This window comes from Salvia miltiorrhiza, chromosome 3 (assembly GCF_028751815.1).
Source record: "Salvia miltiorrhiza cultivar Shanhuang (shh) chromosome 3, IMPLAD_Smil_shh, whole genome shotgun sequence".
Taxonomy (NCBI): Eukaryota; Viridiplantae; Streptophyta; class Magnoliopsida; order Lamiales; family Lamiaceae; genus Salvia; species Salvia miltiorrhiza.
The window spans coordinates 32,850,358-32,871,682 of NC_080389.1; the positions used below are offsets into that span (position 1 = coordinate 32,850,358).

At 36.2% G+C, this 21,325-nt stretch overlaps 1 protein-coding gene and 1 long non-coding RNA gene across 4 annotated transcripts; both read right to left on the minus strand.

Annotated features, from left to right (window-relative positions):
* Window positions 1–5,416: 5,416 nt before the first annotated feature.
* Window positions 5,417–8,606, minus strand: LOC131014073 (ADP,ATP carrier protein 1, mitochondrial-like). 2 transcript variants are annotated; one of them, XM_057941995.1, is made up of 4 exons: window positions 8,437–8,606; window positions 6,718–7,221; window positions 6,249–6,620; window positions 5,417–5,954 (listed from the first exon to the last, which is right to left on the minus strand). In XM_057941995.1, exons 2-4 carry the CDS (start codon window positions 7,213–7,215, stop codon window positions 5,658–5,660), a joined length of 1,167 nt encoding a protein of 388 aa, XP_057797978.1. In that variant the 5' UTR covers window positions 7,216–7,221; window positions 8,437–8,606; the 3' UTR covers window positions 5,417–5,657. The 2 variants fall into 2 exon arrangements, with proteins under 2 accessions (XP_057797978.1, XP_057797977.1); XM_057941994.1 differs by having other exon boundaries at window positions 7,459–8,506.
* Window positions 8,607–12,011: 3,405 nt separating this feature from the next.
* LOC131014096 (uncharacterized) lies at window positions 12,012–14,895 on the minus strand. Of its 2 annotated transcripts, none has more exons than XR_009098041.1 (4): window positions 14,244–14,895; window positions 13,768–13,884; window positions 13,147–13,307; window positions 12,012–12,920 (listed from the first exon to the last, which is right to left on the minus strand). It is a non-coding gene; the product is annotated as an uncharacterized LOC131014096 (long non-coding RNA). The 2 variants fall into 2 exon arrangements; XR_009098040.1 differs by having other exon boundaries at window positions 13,147–13,664.
* Between the last annotated feature and the right edge of the window lie 6,430 nt (window positions 14,896–21,325).

A 21,325-nucleotide genomic window follows, 5' to 3' on the forward strand; every position in this document is an offset into this window, starting at 1 on the left:
ATGACAGGAACCACCACCAAATTTGTCAAGAAGGCCTTTGAAGAAAAAAGGCTAACACTTTCGCAAAATAAGATTGCTGGGAGCAAAGAGACTCGTCGCAAGTTCTGTAACATGACTCACTTGGGTCATTGGATCAAGCATATCTGCGCGGAATGTCCAACGCAGAAGGAGCCGGAGTTCGAAAAGGGTTTTCTTTTGAAACCTGACCGAAGGAGATTTCGGTCTGATGAACACGAGGAGCACAAAATTCCACGTGAACGAGCACCTCGGGCACCAAAAAAGTAAGATGCCCAACAGAAAAAAGGAAGTCATGTGACTCACAACAAGAATCTCACTCACTAAAAAGAAAACGACAAAAAATGAGTGGGCAATCATAAAGGCGGACAACCTACCAAAGAAGATGGCAGAAGTGGGTGGAACTACGGACCACTCACCAAAAGCAGACGAGAAAGGTGAGTGAAGGATGGAAGTAGTCGGCCCCTACCAACATTATCACAAGATAACAAAAGAAGGGTCTAACCCCATGTGAAGGCACTAACAAATGTCGGCAATCATGGCCGACAAAAGAAAATGGCCATCACTGTAACACCCCAATTTTCATAAACTTTTCAAACTAAAATCTTGAAGAACTAATAGTTAAAAAAAATAAAATTCCTCGACTATTAAAATTTAAACTAATTTAAAAAAATCAATTTGCCAAAACTAAAGTAATAACATAAAATAAAAATAAAACGATAAACTAAAACTTAACAAGTTCAACTAAAAAGTTCAATGCAAAAACTCTATCCCTAGTCATTCTCCACTTCCATGGCCACCTCGACTCTGGAACTGCAAAACTGAAAAGATAAGGGGTGAGCATATTGAAAATATACCCAGTGAGAAACCATGCAAATATTCACATACGCTTAAACATGCAAATAATTCACATTATCATACACATATACTGATAATCTGATGGGCGAACTGAAAGCCCCTGAACATGTATTTCAACATGGCTAAATTTCTGAACATGTATTTCTACATGGCTGAACATGTATTTCAACATGGCTGATATTCTGAACATGTATTTCAACATGGCTGAACATGTATTTCTACATGACTGATATTCTGAACATGTATTTCTACATGGCTGAACATGTATTTCAACATGGCTGATATTCTAAACAAGTATTTCTACATGGCTGAGCAAGTATAATCAAACATGAACTAAGAGCATATAAAAACATACATGAATATAACCACAAACATATAATCTCTCACCTTAACTTTGCTTTGAAATATTTGACGAATCCTATATGCTTTTATCTCGAAACAAAGAAAAAAAAAAATTTACAAAGCTCTTCTATGCGAAAGAAAAAGAAAAATAATAAACCTGGTGTTCTTTTTTTTTTACTCTTCTCCCGGCTTCGTTTGTGTTCCCCATTTATATACTAGCAGTAGGAAATATGTGATAGAGTTGAAATTTTATTTATGTCAATCTAATTTTATATGATTAAATTAATTATTAGTATAAATATTAATATGTCATTCAATAAATTTACGTGTTCTACTACTACTAGGTATAAGTGTATATATATATATATCTATATATATAATAATAGCATGCATGTATATCCCTTTTTTTTTTGTTTTACGTGTTCTATAGTAGTAACTAACTAAATGTAATAACCTATTCTACAAAAACCTATCCTTATTAATAAAATAAAATATAATCTAAAACATATACGGATATATCTACTTATATATATACATATCCGCAAAGAGGTTGATGTTAATAATAATTCATGCAGTAAAAAAAATGAATATTATAAATGATAAAGGTTATTATTAAAAACTTATAAAATATGGAACTAATTATTATGGCATATAAAATAAAAAGAAATAAGCTAAATATATATAATCTACTTCTAAAATAGTAATAACTAGATATTTGGGATGTTACAGCCTATCCCACTAGAAAAATAATTTCGTCCTCGAAATTTCTAATCATACTTCATTCGTGTCATTTAAATAATTTCACAATTTCAACTATTTCTAATGGATCTAAGCATAGTACTACTAGAGCATAAAAACATCATAAAAAAAATTATATATCATGTAAAACATAATAACGACCATATACTTGAACAATTTAAACACATACCTTGGAGTGGAGTCAATGCAGCGTATGAGTTTCGAATGACTAGGCTTGCTTAAAATTTTAAAAGCCAATTTCCTTTTAAACACGAGTCTACAGAAACGTAGACCCGCTCTGATACCACTATGTAACACCCCAATTTTCATAAACTTTTCAAACTAAAATCTTGAAGAACTAATAGTTAAAAAAAATAAAATTCCTCGACTATTAAAATTTAAACTAATTTAAAAAAATCAATTTGCCAAAACTAAAGTAATAACATAAAATAAAAATAAAACGATAAACTAAAACTTAACAAGTTCAACTAAAAAGTTCAATGCAAAAACTCTATCCCTAGTCATTCTCCACTTCCATGGCCACCTCGACTCTGGAACTGCAAAACTGAAAAGATAAGGGGTGAGCATATTGAAAATATACCCAGTGAGAAACCATGGAAATATTCACATACGCTTAAACATGCAAATAATTCACATTATCATACACATATACTGATAATCTGATGGGCGAACTGAAAGCCCCCGAACATGTATTTCAACATGGCTAAATTTCTGAACATGTATTTCTACATGGCTGAACATGTATTTCAACATGGCTGATATTCTGAACATGTATTTCTACATGGCTGAACATGTATTTCTACATGGCTGATATTCTGAACATGTATTTCTACATGGCTGAACATGTATTTCAACATGACTGATATTCTGAACATGTATTTCTACATGGCTGAGCAAGTATAATCAAACATAAACTAAGAACATATAAAACCATACATGAATATAACCACAAACATATAATCCATCACCTTAACTTTGCTTTGAAATATTTGACGAATCCTATATGCTTTTATCTCGAAACAAAGAATTTTTTTTTACAAAGCTCTTCTATGCGAAAGAAAAAGAAAAATAATAAACCTGGTGTTCTTTTTTTTTTACTCTTCTCCCGGCTTCGTTTGTGTTCCCCATTTATATACTAGCAGTAGGAAATATGTGACAGAGTTGAAATTTTATTTATGTCAATCTAATTTTATATGATTAAATTAATTATTAGTATAAATATTAATATGTCATTCAATAAATTTACGTGTTCTACTACTACTAGGTATAAGTGTATATATATCTATATACTCCCTCCGTCCACGAAATGAGTACCCATTTGTGGACGGCACGGGTTTTAAGAAATGTATTGAGTGTAGTATGAATAGAATAAGGGTCCTGAGTGTATTAATTAAAAAGTTTTGTGGGGTACACTTACCAAAAAGGGAAATGGGTACTCATTTCGTGGACGGACGAAAAAGGAAATATGGGTACTCATTTCGTGGACGGAGGGAGTATATAATAAATAATAGCATGCATGTATATCCCTTTTTTTTGTTTTACGTGTTCTATAGTAGTAACTAACTAAATGTAATAACCTATTCTACAAAAATCTATCCTTATTAATAAAATAAAATATAATCTAAAAAATATACGGATATATCTACATATATATACATATCCGCAAAGAGGTTGATGTTAATAATAATTCATGCAGTAAAAAAAATGAATATTATAAATGATAAAGGTTATTATTAAAAACTTATAAAATATGGAACTAATTATTATGGCATATAAAAGAAAAAGAAATAAGCTAAATATATATAATCTACTTCTAAAATAGTAATAACTAGATATTTGGGATGTTACAATCACATTCAACACAAGCTGGCCACTTAGAAAATGAATCCAAGGCCAACAACCAAGGAAAATAGAGGGCATCAAACCTCTATAAAACTCAAGCTCTGGAGAGAGAGGAGGACATTGAAAAATCATCACAACTTCACACGACACACTCTCTCTCTAGATATCTACCTTTGTAAAATTAAAATTTTAGTTTTCGAAGTTTTTTTTTTTTTAGTTCTTTTAATGTACACAAGTGTTAGCTACTAATGAGTAGCTAAACAAGTTTGTCTCTTCCCTTAGGGAGATTTTATGAAATAAATTAAATATTTTATAATTCCTCTTGAAACGCTTTGTTTTTGCTCAACTTTCCGGTTTAGTAAAAATTTTCTTTCATTTTCCAACAAAATATTATACGTCGGAACTTAGTGAAAGATGAAGGTTGCAACCATCCCTTGCGAGCGCATGGTTGGACAAAACCTTGGGGGCAGACGGTCCGTAAAACGCAACAGGGAACCGACTCCTGAAGAAGACAATTCGACTAAAAGTATAAAGTTGGTTTATATTTAGATTAATTTTGAAGTGATACGGAAGCACGTTGGGCCCTTTTATGATTTTATAAAATTGCTTTATAATTATAGAAAAACTCATAAGGGTAATTTTGCCTAAAATAATATCATGTTGGGGTTTTTTTTAATTTTATACGAATATTAAACATATGTTGGGGTCTTTCTATAATTTGTATGAATGCAATTATCATGAAAGTTGACATGGGGAGTTTGAACAATTTTGAAAGTATTTAATAATTTGTGAATTTTTTAAAGTTTGTGGGGAAAATGAATTTTCTGCAAAGTTTGTGATAATAGATGCAATTAACCCTTTCTTTTTTATCATGCCTAAACAACTTAAATAAGTTATTTTATGCTTTAATCTTTAAGACACTTAGGGTGTGTTTATTTTTTATCCCTCTAAATGGAGAGATAATATAATGAGATATAAACTTATCACCTAAAATGAGAACGACATTTATTATATTTTATTTGGTTTGAAAGATAATACTCCCTCCGTCCCACTTAAGACGCAACATTGCTTTTGGGCACAAGATTTAAGGAGTTATATATTAAGGAGTGATAAAGTAGGAGAGAAGAGGTAATAAAGTGATAAAGTAGGAGAGAGAATGTAATAAGAAATATTTAATTAGTGATAAAGTAAGAAAGAGAAAATAAAAAAGTGATAAAGTAGGAGAGAGAATGTAATAAAAAAATATTTAATTAGTGTTAGTTTTTGCCAAATAAAGAATGTAGCATCTTGGTTGGAACGGCCCAAAAAGAAAAATGTTGCATCTTGGGTGGGACGGAGGGAGTATATTTATCCACTCCTTATAAGGTGGTATAAAATTATACCACCCTCTCTTAGGTATAAAATTGTCCATTTCCCAAGAAATAAGAGACTATCCAAAAATTTATATAACCTGCCCGAATTATTTTATACATCAATGCAAATGAAGTATAAGGTGATAAATACTATAGCTTATCCCTCCCTTATACCTCAAAGAAAACACACCCTTAATTTCAATTATAGCTTAAGCTGGGTTGTCCTCTGCAAGAAGGCAAAAATGGAATTGTCCCGTGTAAGAAAACTACACGCCTCAAACTCACCTATCCGAAATCAGGCAATCAGCTGCAGTAAGGTCAGCCTACCACCATATGCAAAGTTTACTAACATCCAATGTTGAATCAAAAAGCAATAATGGTTTTGGGGATACACACACCCCCTCAGCAAATTATTCAAAACTGTTTAAAACCATTTGTTACCGGTGAGAAACCCAAGCCCTCGTCGTCATCATCATCATCATGGCATGTTTAAGAACCACCGGATCCATATTTCTTTCCGAGGACAAGTAACTGCAGTTTATCATAGCCAGCAAGCACACCAGCACCAGCAATGGCCCTCAGAATGTTGGCTCCAGCACCCTTGAATAGAGATTTGGCACCCTCATTCTTCAAGATCTGAGAGAACGCATCCAACGAGCTTTTGTATTTTACTGCTTCACCAGATGTCATCATCATACGTCTGCGAACAGTATCAATTGGATAGGATGCAAGACCAGCACCGTTTGTGATCAGCCAACCCAGGGCGAAGCTAGCAAAGAAACTATCCTGAAACCAACAAATTATTTCCAGCACAGGTCAGTATAGTACAAAATACTCCCTCCGTCCCATAAAAACATGCCTAGCATGGGACGGCACAGATTTTAAGAAATCCCGTAAAGTGTATTGTGAGTGTAGGAAGGATTCCATATTATTAGGGTAATAAGTGGGAGAATTATTACTATAAATGGGGTAGGCATGTCTTTATGGGACGGACAAAAAAGGAAAGCTAAGCATGTTTTAATCGGACGGAGGGATTATTCAAATGCAGGTGAAGATTCAGATATTTAGAGTTATAGATACCTGCAGCGTGCCAGTGAGAAGAACTGGCTTCAGAGAATCGTACATTCCAAAGTAGAGACCACGGTAAACAATGATCCCTACACACGATATGTTGAATCCACGGTACAGTCCAGCAATGCCATCAGATGCCAAAGTCTTCTTGTAGACATCAATCAATCCGTTAAACTGCCTCTCTCCTCCCTTCTTTGCAGCCTTGGCATCATTTGCCAATCTAGTACGAGCATAGTCCAGAGAGTAAACAAAGAGGAGAGAAGAAGCACCAGCTGCACCACCTGATGCCAAGTTCCCAGCAAACCATTTCCAGTACCCATCTTTATCTTTCTTAAAGTTGAAAAGCCTCTTGAAGTAATCCTTGAATGCAAAATTCAAGGCCTGCAAATGATTCAAAAGATTTCATTCAGCATATACTTTAGGGGAAAAGCGAAACATATTACCAGGGTGTCCAGAAAATAAAATTCATATAACTTGCCTGAGTTGGGAAGTAGCGGATCACATTAGCAGTGTTCCCTCTCCATAAAGAACCAAACCCTTCTTCTTTGATTGTTCTTGAGAAACATTCACCGATGCCTCCGTATGGTTTAGATAATCTACCCGTCTTGAGCATTTCATCCTGGTTTTGTATCAAAAGTTTCACACGCTCAATAGGAGCAGCAGCTGTTTTAGAAACCGCGGCAGAGACTCCACCCATGAGAAAATCAATGGCAAAGCCCGCAAATCCTTTCTCTGCAGGGGCTTGCGCAAAAATTGGGGAGACGGTAGACTTGACCACAGAAAGGTCACATGTCATTTGACATGGATATGTCAATGCAGCGTTAGTGTAGTTCCCATATTTGAATTGTGATTGATATAAAGATGGTCGAGACTGACCACCTTCAAAGGCTCCAAAATGCTGAGTGGGGGTTGATCTGAAAAGCTGCCCAGCCACTTTCTGAGCGGTGGTGGGGTAGTGTGGCCGATCCATAGACATTGCTTCCTTTCACATGAAAAATTTACCCATCAGAACACAAAATTAAATAGCTTTGTGAAATGCCATAATGAAAAAGCAAGCAATACAGTAGTGCCTGCGTAAAATATCGACATTATTTTATAAATACTGTAAAAGTGATAACTGAAACATCAGTGCATAGAGAATAATAGAAAGAAAATACCAGTTTAATATCATTAGCATATTAAATTTGGAGTATGATCGATTTGGGTTTAAAGAGGTTACCTAAGATCTAAGACTTCAGTCAGATTTCAATTCCATCTTAAGTGAAGCAAAAAGAAATATCCACAGCAAAGATATTTTACCATGTGCACACAGAGAGATCAGCTTCCAAAGATCATTATTATGTAAAACAAACAAACTCAAAGATTGTCCAGAAAAAAAGAGTATGGTTTATAATACCTCATAGTCATGCAAACAAATGTGATGGATTACCATTAAAGATTTTCAAATAATGAATTGAAAATGCCACAATTATGCAAACAGCTAAGAATATACAAAAACAAAAGAAAGACTACATTCTGTGATAAATGAGAATCATCCAAAACAAAAGCAAAAAATTTGTCATAATGATTTCATATTGTCAACGCAAAAGGTAAGATCTGGAATATGTAAGATATCACAAGAATCAATAGATAGATGCAAAACAAGAAATCTCTCATAATTAACGCATGGAAGTGGTCTTTCGGTAAAAAGAAAACCTGTCAAACTGACATCCATTTAGGAAAATGATGAAGTACTATCATCATTTAGTTTTCGCAGCAGTATAAAACTAATGCTGAATAATCGGAATTAATCGAATAAATTCAAACATAAGACAACTTCATGAAATCATGTTTTGGTCTAATCAACAACAAATGAATTACTATCAGTAGCATCACAAGATATGCATCAGAGGCTAAATGAAACTAACAAAATCATCTCCGAAAAAATGAACAAAGAAAGAAGGTATGAACAACAAACTGAATCATGAAAAAAAAAAAAAAAAAAAAACAGCACGATTTGCATCCCCGTCCATCAGATCTAAAATTTGAGTACGATATATGAAATGAAAAGGCAACAAATCAAAGCAAATTACAAAGAAAACAGCAGAAACCAAACACATTACACAGAATTCTAATAACAGGCAGATCGGTACATAGTAGAGCGCAATTCCAAAATCAGAAATCAATCATGAATTTAGAGAAACGAAGAGAGTGGTACCTTTGCTCAAGCAGACAGAGAGAGAGAGAGAGAGAGAGAGAGAGAGAGCTCCGCCTTGACCTAGCAATTTGTACGCGATTCAATAGAGGTGAGGTAACTGCACTGTCAAATAGTGGGTACCTTCTTTTTCCTTTTTTTTTTATTTATTTATAAAAATATCTACTGAAATACTCCCTCCGTCCCACTCTAAATGTCCCATTTGCCATTTTGGGCTGTCCCACTCCAAATGACCCATTCCCTTTTTGGCAAAACACTCTCTCTCTATACCTAATATTTAAATAATTTCCACCAACCCACTTTATCTACTTTATACCCACTTTATCTACTTTTTACACATTTCTTAATCTCCGTGCCCAAAAGAAAGGAGACATTTGAAGCGGGACGGAGGGAGTATGTTTTGGTGTAAGAATATCAAAATGTGGGAGTAATAGATATGGATAGCCTAATTTTGTTAATATATATATATATATATACTAGTGTGTAACCCGTCGAATTTCGACGGGTATCATTTGGTGTTACAATTTATATAGAAAAAAAACGTAATATTATTTCTTAATATATTTATAAATTATGGAGATTATTCACTAAAAAAATTATTAATATGATATAGGTCTACGTTACACATTAAACTAAAATGAAAAAATAAATTAAAGAGGACTTTCATCCTTAACATGACTTAGAGCATCCACATTGGGACCTCCTTGATAGCCTCCTTGATAGCCTACTTGATAGTGTTTGTGTTATTGAGTAGGTAGTGCTGCATTGGGGTTCCTTGATAGCCTACTTGATAATATTAGTTTTGATTTTATGTTTTTCATTTAAATTTAATTGCTCAAATTTAAATAACACAATTTATTACAAATTTAAATTGCATTAATTATAAAATCCTAAATATTACATAAAACTTTAATAAAATAAAAACAATTCCTAAAAATTAACTACTCTGGCCCTAGAGGTCCGAAACGTGCCCAAAGGTGCTCAATCAAATCATATCGGAGCTGAGCATGTAGTTGTCTATCTCGGAGAAGGCTATCCCTTCGCACATATTCCTCGAAGGCCACCGGTGTTTGTCCAGCACTCTCCGTCGAACCACTGCTAGACGCCCCGTCATCATCTCTCCAGTTGGCAGCCGCTTCACCTTCGTGCTCCACAATCATGTTGTGGAGAATGATGCAACACAACATGATGTCCTTCAAGTGCTCTACGTACCAATTGCGCGCCGGACTTCGAATGATTCCCCACCGAGCTTGAAGGACTCCGAAGGCGCGTTCCACATCCTTCCGTGCCGATTCTTGCATCTTCTTGAACCTTGCCTCCTTCGGATTGGTTGTCATTGATGGACTCTTCACGAAGCAACGCCACTCCGGATATATGTCGTCACACAAATAGTAGCCCATCCGGTATTCGCGCTGGTTGGCATGAAAGACCACCGGCGCCTCAGTTCCTCCTAAGACGTCGGAGAAGAGAGGAGACTGATTCAGCACATTGATGTCGTTGTTTGAACCAGCGACGCCGAAGAAGGCGTGCCAAATCCACAAATCGAAAGAGGCAACAGCCTCCAATATCAAGGTGGGCTCTCCCTGATCCCCGCGTGTGTATGCGCCGTGCCACGCCTTTGGGCAGTTCTTCCACGCCCAATGCATGCAGTCTAAGCTCCCGAGCATCCCGGGAAAACCATGTCTCGCCTCGTGCATTCGGAGTAGGCGTTGCACGTCTGTTGCCGTTGGACGGCGCAGGTAATGGGCTCCAAAAGCCCGTATGACCGCCTTGCAGAACTTCTTTAGGCATAGACGACCGGTTGAGTCCGCCACTTTGAGATACTCATCGAACACATCCGCACTAACCCCGGTGGCTAATTGGCGGATAGCCGACGTGCATTTCTGCAAAGGAGAAAGAGAATCTCGACCGACTGCATCAGTGCTCATATGAAAGTAAATATCTTCACCTTGAACAGCCTCGACGATGCGCAAGAAGAGCTCCTTCTGCATGCGAAATCGACGCCGGAAAAAAGTAGGGCCATACGTTGGATTGTCGACGAAGTAGTCTTGCATAAGACGTACATGGGCCTCTTCACGATCACGGTGGACGTATGATCGGGGACGTTTCGCACGCGCCAGCTCCGGCGCCGGTTGGGGGTAGTATGATTGAAGCACTTGTTTCTGCCACTCAACCAACTCCATGAACTTTTCAGCGACTTCGTCGGAATCGGGCGAAGAATCATGTTCAGGTGACGACATTTTTGGAAGAAAAATTGTAGGAGGAAGAAGGAATGAGTTGTGATGAATGAAAGTGAGTTGTGATGAATGAATTGTAGGTGAATGAGTTGTAGAGAGAAGTATTATTTATAGAGAGAAAAGAAGATTAAAAAAAAAAAAAAAAAAGGAAAATGGAAGAATGCCGTTGAAAGAGCCGTTGGAAAGCAAAAAAAAAAATTGAAGAAACGGTCGAAAATCAAATATAAATAATAATTTTTTTTTTTAATTATGGCGCGTGCAGAGCACGCGCCTACTCGAGGATACCCGATAACTCGGGTACTCCTCGAGGACCTCCACGCCGCATCGCCCTCCTCGAAGCCGGCCATCTCCTCGAGGACCTCCTCGAGTACCCGCGATGCGGGTGCTCTTAGCGCAACGTACATTCGAAAAAATTATTTACCACCCATTGGATACGCGCCACCCGTCGGATATCCGCCATCCACTACCCGTCAGATACCCGTCGAGACTTGAGAGGTAGGGGCGCTGCTGCTTCTTAGCGTCGATCCATCGAATACTCGCCACCCGCTACCCGTCGAATATATCCATCTAGGCATATTTTTTTTAACTATTATGCAAGTGGCAAGTATTAACTAAAATAATATAATGAAATTATCCGTCATTTCCCATAACTATCACTTTGCTCACGTATTCTTTGACTTCAATTTTCTAACCCGTCGAAATTCGAAAGAAAATCACTTAAAATATGAGTAAAAGTTTTATTTTATATTTTTATAGCAAAGTGATATTATCACTATATTTTTTTTTACAAATTACATAAATAAATAGCTAAAAAATTAAAAATCGTTTGATGGAGAACTCAAGTCCAAAACTTCATGTATTAGGCATTATCTACCTACTGCTAGGCCAACACACACACATTATCACGACATTTCATTAAAAAAGAGTGAGACGACTATAAAATCATAATAGAAAATAGATTAAAGAGGAATAACGTTCCTCAAGTGATTGTACCCGTTTTGTATTTAATTAACCAAATTTGTACGTATTTTAATTTTCAAACCCGAATCATAATTCATCTACCCGCACCTATTCTAAATCCAATCAAAAAAGAGATTTCGCTATTCGTATTCTAAACATACATTCTGTATAATTATACATGCTTGAGCATATTACATTATTTGTTAATATATATATATAATACTAACATCAATTGCGTAGATACAATTGTTAAAAGATGAGAACATAATAGTCTTCTTCTCTTTTTCTTTTCTTTTTTGACTTGATAGTACATCAACAATAATACCAGAACATACATCTTCCAATTTCATAGTATTTGTTTTCAAAATTCAAACTATCATAAAAGTGAACAAAATTCAAGCATTGTGAATGTGAAATAAATATTCAAATTAATAATATATTGCACTTTAGAGACATTTTGCAGATTAGCTTTAGAAAAAAGAGGTAATTAGAGATGGAATCTAAAACATCAGCGGTTGCCAACATGGGTTTACAAATCATCTATGTCCAAATCTTTATATGATGGAAGTGCATGAGAAGATAGCAAAAACTTCAGCTTAAGATCTTTTGCTTCATCAGAACATAGCGACCATCAAATTGCATTTGAGCTATCATACAAAGAACCTGAAAATAAGTTATTAAAGATAATATTTGATGATCACAATAATCTCATAAGATCTAATATTCATATTACACTTCTTAAAAAAAACTAAACAAAAAACAATACATATCACTCATTATTTATATCACTCATTATTTGTAGCAACACGATCAGTTGAACTGCTCAATATCACATTGAGCAGCTGAAATAGATGGCCAAAGTATGTATGTAGTATTCCGAGATTACCAAAATGAGTTACCATCAACATACTTGCAACAGGTTCAGAAAAGTAACACCAATTTAAGATATTTCATAAATTCTTCTCGCTTCCATGTACGTGAAACTGATCTTTAAGAATAAAAGAGCAACAAATTTAAGAACAAACGTGGTGCTTTGTAGAAGATTTGTCATGGTTTGTGACTACCAGCTATCTGGACAGATTTGTAGAATCATTTTCTCTAATTCAAAGAGGATGCAAATATCCCATTTAAGCATGTTACGTTCAAATAAATTGTGCTGCAAACGCATAATCACGACAGACTAATCTATAGCAAAAAAGAACCAACCACTATATCTATCATTCTATATTTAGTGAGAGGAGCCTACTTCAAGAGAGGCAACACTTCAAGAGAGGCAACGTCAAATCAGATCTGCAACATCCAGAAATTAAAACTCCAATTATAAGTAAATTTCTCAAGGTAGAATAATATTATTGATGAATACTTCGCTAACTAAAGTTTATAAAAGATAATATATCCTCAATGTCATAACTATGCTAGCAAGGGAAGCTACAATCCATAGACGGAGTAGGAAACAAAAGTCTCTCCAAGTAATTTAAATTTTAGCAGTGCATTGATTTATTAAATGTAGGTGTACCTTTCCTCTGTCTCATGGCAAGAAGGCCTTAATATCCTGAAATGGCGTACATTTTCCTTGAATTTAATCCTATTTTCACAGACCTTGTTGGTGATGTGCTCGGAGATATCAGCCACGACAAAACAGAGAAGTAAAACAATCGCTTCCTTTCAGCGAAAAATCTAAACCAAAACAGGGAAGTAAAGCAAAAAATGTTAATATGTTCAGCTTTAATTCCAATATCTTTTTAACAGATTTAAATGAGTATATATCAGTAAAAAACTATTATGGACTTGAAGAAACTTTTTATCTTGGTAAGTACCCAAGAATCCTTTCAGCCTGAAAAGGAAAAAAAAAAATCAAACAAAGTAAGCAATTGCAACTCTACGATGACAACATAATGTGAATAAAAATTACAGCTTTTAATATAAAAAGCTAAAAAAACTACACACAAAATATAGCCGAGCAACGAAAGCAACACTTGAGCCGTTATTGATCCTCTAAATAATACCAAAATAAGATACCTAGACCACCAGTGACTGCAACGAAACAATCAAGATTAGCACCAACCCATCAAGATCAAGCCACAATTATTCATATTTATTTGAGTGATGAATCGATGATCTTTATCAAATCACAAACCTTGGTCATATAATGATAATTTCTTCCTGTTTGTCTACGATAATGTCTAAAAATTTTCTAGCCGGCACCCGCTAAAACAGGGAAGTAAGCAATCCCTTAATCCTCTAAACCAAAAATCTGGAAAAAAGAAGAAAAAGAAGAAGGAGGTATTGCCGCGTTAATGCAAAAGAAAAGAAAGACAACAAAAGAAGAAGAAGAAGAAGGTTACCTTGCGCTGCTGCATCTTTAATAATTCAAACTAATGAATTTATAGATGAAAATCTAGGGTTTAAGTTTCCTTTGATAAAATTGTTTCCAAAAAAACTTCTTTCTAAAGTTTATTGTCATTCTATATTTACATAATTTGCAGCTACCGAAAATTAATTAACTTAAAAATCTAGGGTTTATGTTTCCATTGTTTAAAATCTTTCCAAAATTTGTTCTTTCTAAAATAATAATCATTCTATATTTAAAATAGTCAAACAATTAATACTTACCATATGGGGGAAGGGAGGTGGCAGATCGGCGGACATGGCTGCCGTGGTCGCCGGAAATCACAAAGAGGTGGTGAGACTTTGGGGATCTAGGGGCTCGGCGATTCCCGGTTGGTGCCAGCGAGGTCAAGCCCCTCGTGGTGTTGACGAATTTTCTCCTGGGCACGTTTTTGATGTAGTCCATCTCAGCCTCTGGCTCCGGCGCAATGGGGCGGGAGAAGCGGCTGAGGCTGTGGGAGCGGCGGAGAGAGCGGTGGGGGGTGGAGCCGCCGATTGAAGAAAGAAAGAGGCGGCGATGCAGATCGGAGGGCTTGCGGATGAAGGGAGGTGGCCGGCGCGGTGAAGGCGGCGGTGGCGACTGGAATCCGAGTGCAGTTGGTGGAAATCTGGTGGAGGAATTGGTGAATGTGAGGGTGAAATCATTTGTATGTGAAGGGGAATTGAAATTGGTGATATCGAAAATTGGTGAAGGAAAATAACTTAATTAAATAATCAAATATAAAATAAGTGATGTGGAATTATATTGCCACGTCAGCGATAGAGAATTGAGCTAGAGGCTCTAGAATTGCAGGGATTTTGAATGGTGAATTCTTAGATATGCCACGTAGGACCCCGGATTAAGGAGAGCGCATGATTCCTTAACCGTATTATATATTTGATAGGGATGAGCTAAAATAAAAACACATCTTAGCATATAAAATAAGAACCATTTTTAGCCCTTAAATCATCAACATTTACGGTTGATTCATCACCTTGTTGGACGAATTCATGATCACGAGTTCGAATCTCATAAGTAGCAAAAAAATTATTTTTCGCAATTCATACCTTTATGCAGCGAATTTATACGTGTTCTATATCAAATTCATACATTTTTGTTGGTTTGTATTTTTTATTTTAAGTGTTATTTTTACTATATATATATATATATATATATATAGCCTATAATATAATAATACATTATTATAAAGCTACATATATAAATATATAAATGGCTATTGAAAATAGCCATTTTAGAATAGTAAATTTAAAAATTAGTCACTAAGATAAAAAAAATTAAAAATTGCCCACACTTATCATTTTACCCTTACATATAAAAAAATTAAAAATTATCCGAGCATTAACATTCAATCGAATTCAGAACTAGCCTTCATATTAATTGTGAATTCAAGTAGTCGTGAATTTAAGTTTTAAAGTTTGAATTCACAACTAAAAATAGTATTAGTCGTGAATTCAAGTCTTAAAACGTGAATTCACAACTATAAAATTTTGTTAGTCGTGAATTCAAGCTTTAAAACTCAAATTCACGACTACTTGAATTCACAACTAGCAATAGAGTTGGTTGCGAATTCGAGATTTAAAATTCTAATTCACAACTAATACTAGCAATTCAGTTATGAATTCATCAAATTGATTTTGAATTCGAGCTTTTAAACTCGAGTTCACAACCAACATGCATGATTCAGTTGTGAATTGTAGTTTCGGTTGTGAATTGATAGATAAGATTATGAATTCAAAAATATTTAATTGTGAATTTATAGATTTAGTTGTGAATTCATAAATTTAATTATGAATTCAAGAACATTAGTAAATTGGTTTCAGAGCACATGAGAGATAAAAAAACCAAATTTGCCAAAAAATCAATACTATAGCCATGTAAAAAATAGCCCAAATTCAGTTAATAGCTTTAAATTATTTTTTAGCAGAGCAAAAGAATGAAACAAAAGGGAAAAGAGAAAATTCTTTCGCGAAATTATTGAGCACAATAGTCAAACTAACCCACAAAAATTCCTGAGTTTTCTTTCTGATTATTCTTCTATTCTCGAGCCTAAATAAAAGGGCTTTCGCGAAAATTGAGGGCAGAAAAGGAAAACATGATTTCGTCAGTAACTTCGTCTTTTTTATTTACTCAAATGTCTTCGTCTCACTGCATTTCAACCCACTGTTGCCAAAAATAAACTTTATCTTTTCAAGTATTCGGAAATCAAATAAAGAAACCTCATTTCTAAAGGATTATAGCCCCAACGAGATCGTTTCTTGGATATCTTAATTCACCATACAACGATCAATTCCTAACATGCTCCTATGAATTTAAGTACTGCACATAGGAGTTAGAATTACTTACTTGAGAACTGTATGCAAAGGCTGTCGATGATTGAGTTGAACGACTCCAGCTCTGACCTTCTGAACTGTATCCCGCTCCGCTTTCACCGTTGGATGGACAACGAGCTATGAAAGTACCAAGGAAGATTCAGCCCTGCACGCTAGCGCCGCCTGTGCTGCTCTCAAAACCCTAATTTTTGTGTGTATTTTTCCTGAGAGCAGACAGCTGTATTTAAAGACAAAATACAGTCCTTGGGGCGCCAGAACTGTGATGGGCGAATTCTCCAGCTAGGGCATAGGAGACTTTGGTCCAGTCCAAGGACCAGATACAAGGAATAAAGATGGGCCTCAAATGAATTAATTTCTATGATCAGCCAGATCATGATTAATTCATAAGTATTAATTCATTCCACTAGAGAATCAATACTGACTTACCCCTTTATTGCCGGTGATGAGTCGGGGCTTGTATTTAGACTTATTAAATTCCCGTATTTAAAATATCCGACATCCATTAATTAATTAGAGCTCTGACATCTTAAATTAATTAATCTCTTTGTAATCCTTAAGCAATACCACTCAAACTTTATTATTGCCTCTGAACTTAATCAACCTGCAGGGTTTAACGCAATAATCCTTATTGAGCTCCTTAAGGGGATGTCATTATCCTATACCGGATACGGGTACTAATACATAATATCAAATATCATATATTAAGGAACATACATATGCAATCATGAACATACATATCTCTAAGGTTATTCCAATTATATGGTCTTCTGTGATCTACAACACACCACATAATCTACTTATATAGAGATAAGGAACATACATATGCAATCATGAACACAATCAGATAGAAGATTAAATAGTGAACATAGGAATCATTGTATACAAACATAAAATGTTCTTGCTTTCAGTATACAAATCAAACACTTTCAAGATCTGGTCCAGCTCCAATTCTGCAATTTGGAGAAAGCAATTTCTCTCTCCTCGATCTTTCTGTCAAGATCTCCTTGGCCTCTTGCTCCAATTTGGAGAATGCATCCTGCTCCGATTCTATAGGAAGCCGAGACCGTACCTGGTGCGATTCTGCTCTGATTTTAAATTCACCAGATGAGTGCAGGAAGTCGTACCTGTTCCGATTATGGTTGCTATTCGTGGAGCTCGCCGACGAGATCCTACCGGTGGCGGTGGATGACACGCACCCGTCGTGTAGTACGATCAAAATACCTGTGTATGCCCTAGACGGACAGTACACGCTCCTATTGCTCGCAATCAAAGATCAGTCTTAGCAGCAAGTATAAGGTCGAATCCCACAGGGAGTGAGGAACCACTTTGTTCTCCAAAGATAAATTGAGGTGTCACAAGTCTCAATCTGTATAACCTGCACAAATAAACTAAACGAAGATCAAATATAAAAAGGGGTAAGATTTTCGATTAGGTCATAACTGTTGTCGATATTTGTATTGGTCATAGGCATACTGAAGATCCGTCCATGATCCATATAACCTCAAGGCGTGGCCCAAAGATATTGGGGCGTTTCAAGAGATCATACTTCACACTTAGGGTGGTTGAATCCCTTGTAATCACTTAGTCCGAAGATCACGGTTTTTCCCCGGTCACAAGGCTGTGCTTCACTTCTCCGTAGATAGTAGTCAGACCCGTTATCCACCAAGTATGACCCTCACCAACCTTCTCTCCTGAAGTCCACGGTTTCGCACCTTCGGAAGGCGTACCATCATGGGCTATTCATTTTCGGAACTACGTCTAACCAATCATGTGATACTCCTAAGATGTGTAGTGCTTCCCTCGATCGATAGCCATGGCTTTATGCCTCGTCACAGTTGAAGGAATATTAAATTGAATTAACGTTCCGTTTGCCCGATGATCGTTTCTTGGAATATTATTAATTTATCATACAACGATTAATCCCTAACATGTTCATATGAATTTAAGTACTGCACGTTGGAGTTCCGAAATACCTGAAGAATTCAGAAGAATTCGTCAAACTCGCAGCTGAACAGACCAGTCAGCTTCAAGCCTTCGTTTGAAGCCTCAAACGTCCTCAAATCATATTCTTCCCAGAAATACGACTTCTTCATCTTCGAGAGAGCTTTCCGTGGCCGTCTGTTTCGCTTGAATCGGAGTTCTGTGGAGGAAGTTATGGCCGTTCTTCCAAAACTGCCAGAACTTGATTTCCTGCGAAAATCTGACTCCAGCTCTGACCTTCTGAACTGTATCCCGCTCAGCTTTCACCGTTGGATGGACAACGTTCTATGAAAGTCCCAGGAGAGAAAAACAGCTATGCACGATCGGCGCTTCTCATTGCTCTCTCAAAAACCATAATTTTTTATTTGTTATATTTTCCTGAGAGCTAACAGCTGTATTTATAATAAAATAAATACGTGTGAGGCGCCTGATCTCTGTGCTAGGCGTTTTCTTCTCCATCTTGGGCTAGGAGACTTTGGGCCAGTCCAGGGACCAGATACAAGGAATAAAGATGGGCCTCAAATAAATTAATTTATCTATGGTCAGCCCAGACCATAATTAATTTATAAATATCAGTTCATTCCACTAGAGAACCAATATTGACTTACCCCTTTATTGCCGGTGTTGAGTCGGGGCTTGTATTTAGACTTATTAAATCCTCGTATTTAAAATATCTGACATCCATTAATTAATTAGAGCTCTGACAGCTTAAATTAATTAATCTCTTTGTAATCCTTAAGCAGTACCACTCAAAACTTATTATTGCCCCTGAACTTAATCAATCTGCACGGTTTAGCGCAATAAATATTATTGAGCTCCTTAAGGGGATGTCATTATCCTATACGGATACGGGTACTAATACATATAATCAAATATCATATATTAACCGCTATCACCCAAGATACGGAGTACTCAAGTTACTATATAACTCTCACTCATAGTAAATCAAAGTGATACACGAATTAACATATATATTCGAAATCTTATTAGTATTAAGATTTTATTAAGTCACCGAGATCTTGATTCTTCACTTAAGTCAGATAGAAGAATAAATCTCACTGTGGTCCTATCAATACGTTATGACGTACCGGTATAGACAAGTAGTCAAGACAAACTACTTCCATCTATACCGCAGCTTAAACTGATGACTCGTCCTAAAGTCATCTCGGCTGTGATCATATTATATCTCTTAAGGTTAATCCAATTATATGGTCTTCTGTGATCTACAACACACCATATAATCTACTTGTATAGAGATAGAGAACATACATATGCAATCATGAACACAATCAGATAGGAGATTAAAATAGTGAACTTAGGAAACATTGTATACAAGCATAAAACGTTCTTGCTTTCAGTATACAAATCCAACAACAGTTGATGGATGGTCACTAGAGAAGCCCAAGATCGAGGGAGGACAGTGTATCCCATCAATCATTTCCTCGCCTTCCAGATCTACAACACCTTTTATTGATTTTGCGTAGCTACTCGGTCATGGGCAAGTATGTCTGGCCTTTGCTTGACATGGACAACTTTTTATCGAACGGAGATTACTCATTAGGCCCCTAATGTCTATGGTTTGGCTCAGATCCATCTGGAACTACTAGACTCAACCGAAAGCACAAATGTCTCATAATAGTTTTACATATCGACAACAATTACTTCCACCCCTTAAACTTACCAAGGGAACTACTCACACATATTGAAAAGCGTAAATGCAAAATAACATTGATTTATGCCTAATTGTTCGTATTTTGGGGGTTTACATGTGTTGATTTTAAGTTAAATATCCTGGAAATTGGTGCGTTTATGGGTTTGTTTTATGCTTTGCAGGAGATTTAGATTTGATAGATGGAAGAGTGTAATTTTGGAGATTTTGGGATAAAATGGCGTTTTTAGGTGCGAATTGAACTGAGTAGAGCTGAAAAGCCAAAGCAGAGCTGAAAAGCCAGAGCAGAGCTGAAACGCTAGAGCAGAGCTGGCTTCCAGAGTCAGAGCTGACCATCTCCAGAGCTGAACTTCACTATCAGAGCTTAATTCTCCAGAGTACAACAAACTTGTCAGAGCAGAGCTAAATTTCCAAAGCTGACTTTCAGCTCTGTCATGACCGCAGAGCTGACTTTCAGCTCTGGCATGACCGCCAGAGCTGACTTCCAGCTCTGCCATGATCGCTAGAGTCAACAATCTCCTTATCCAGAGCTGACTTTGAGCTCTGCCATACTTGCCAGAGCTCGCTAATGCCAGAGCTGACTTCCAGCTCTGTCATGCCGTTCCAGAGCTGACTTTCAGCTCTGACTACCTTTCCAGAGTTGATGCACTAGAGTTCGCTTAAGTTCCAGAGCAGAGTTACAATTCTTGCCAGAGCTGATTTCCAGCTCTGCCTTACCTTTTCAGAGCTGGCGATTTCTCGCCAGAGCTAAGATTACTTGAAGAGCACGCTGCCAGCTGGAGTTACCTTTGAATGTACGATTCTATCTCCTTAAGAGTCCAGCTTTGCAAGGCGAGTTTGATGGTAATTAGGGTTGGAATGGGGTCTATAAAAGGGGGCTTGAACGTGAATGAAAGAATCTAATCTTCTGCCTCCGGCACTTAATCTTTGCCCTAATCTTTAGTTTCCAGCGCTGCAACCAAAGTTTAGATTTTTATTGCTTTCTTAGTTCTTCAAGTTTTAGTACTTTTTGTTCTAGTTTACTTTCAAGTTTAGTTTACTTTAGTTTTGTTTCGAAGATTGGGATTGAGTCACAACAATTTCATCTTTGCGACGTTTACGGTATTTCAGTATTTATTTCAATTTACTTGCTTTGTTTCGTTTATGCACTTTTAATTATGCTATGTAAATTGTGCTATTTCAAGTCTGCACTTTTAATTATGCAATTTAAATTATGCAATTTCATTATGTTTACGCTTTCCTTTAAATTCTGCAATTTAATTTATGTTCATTAGATTAGGAGCTTTTCTTTACAAGTATTTAAATTCTAAGTAGCGTTTAACTCTTA

Bases quoted from the DNA above. Each gene is read 5' to 3' on its own strand.
- LOC131014073 (XM_057941995.1), bottom strand. From the start codon at position 7,215: ATGTCTATGGATCGGCCACACTACCCCACCACCGCTCAGAAAGTGGCT. The intron at 6,621-6,717 runs GCAAGTTATATG...AATCATTTGCAG, and splicing joins TCCGCTACTTCCCAACTCAG to GCCTTGAATTTTGCATTCAA. The intron at 5,955-6,248 runs GTATCTATAACT...TGTTGGTTTCAG, and splicing joins TTCTCACTGGCACGCTGCAG to GATAGTTTCTTTGCTAGCTT.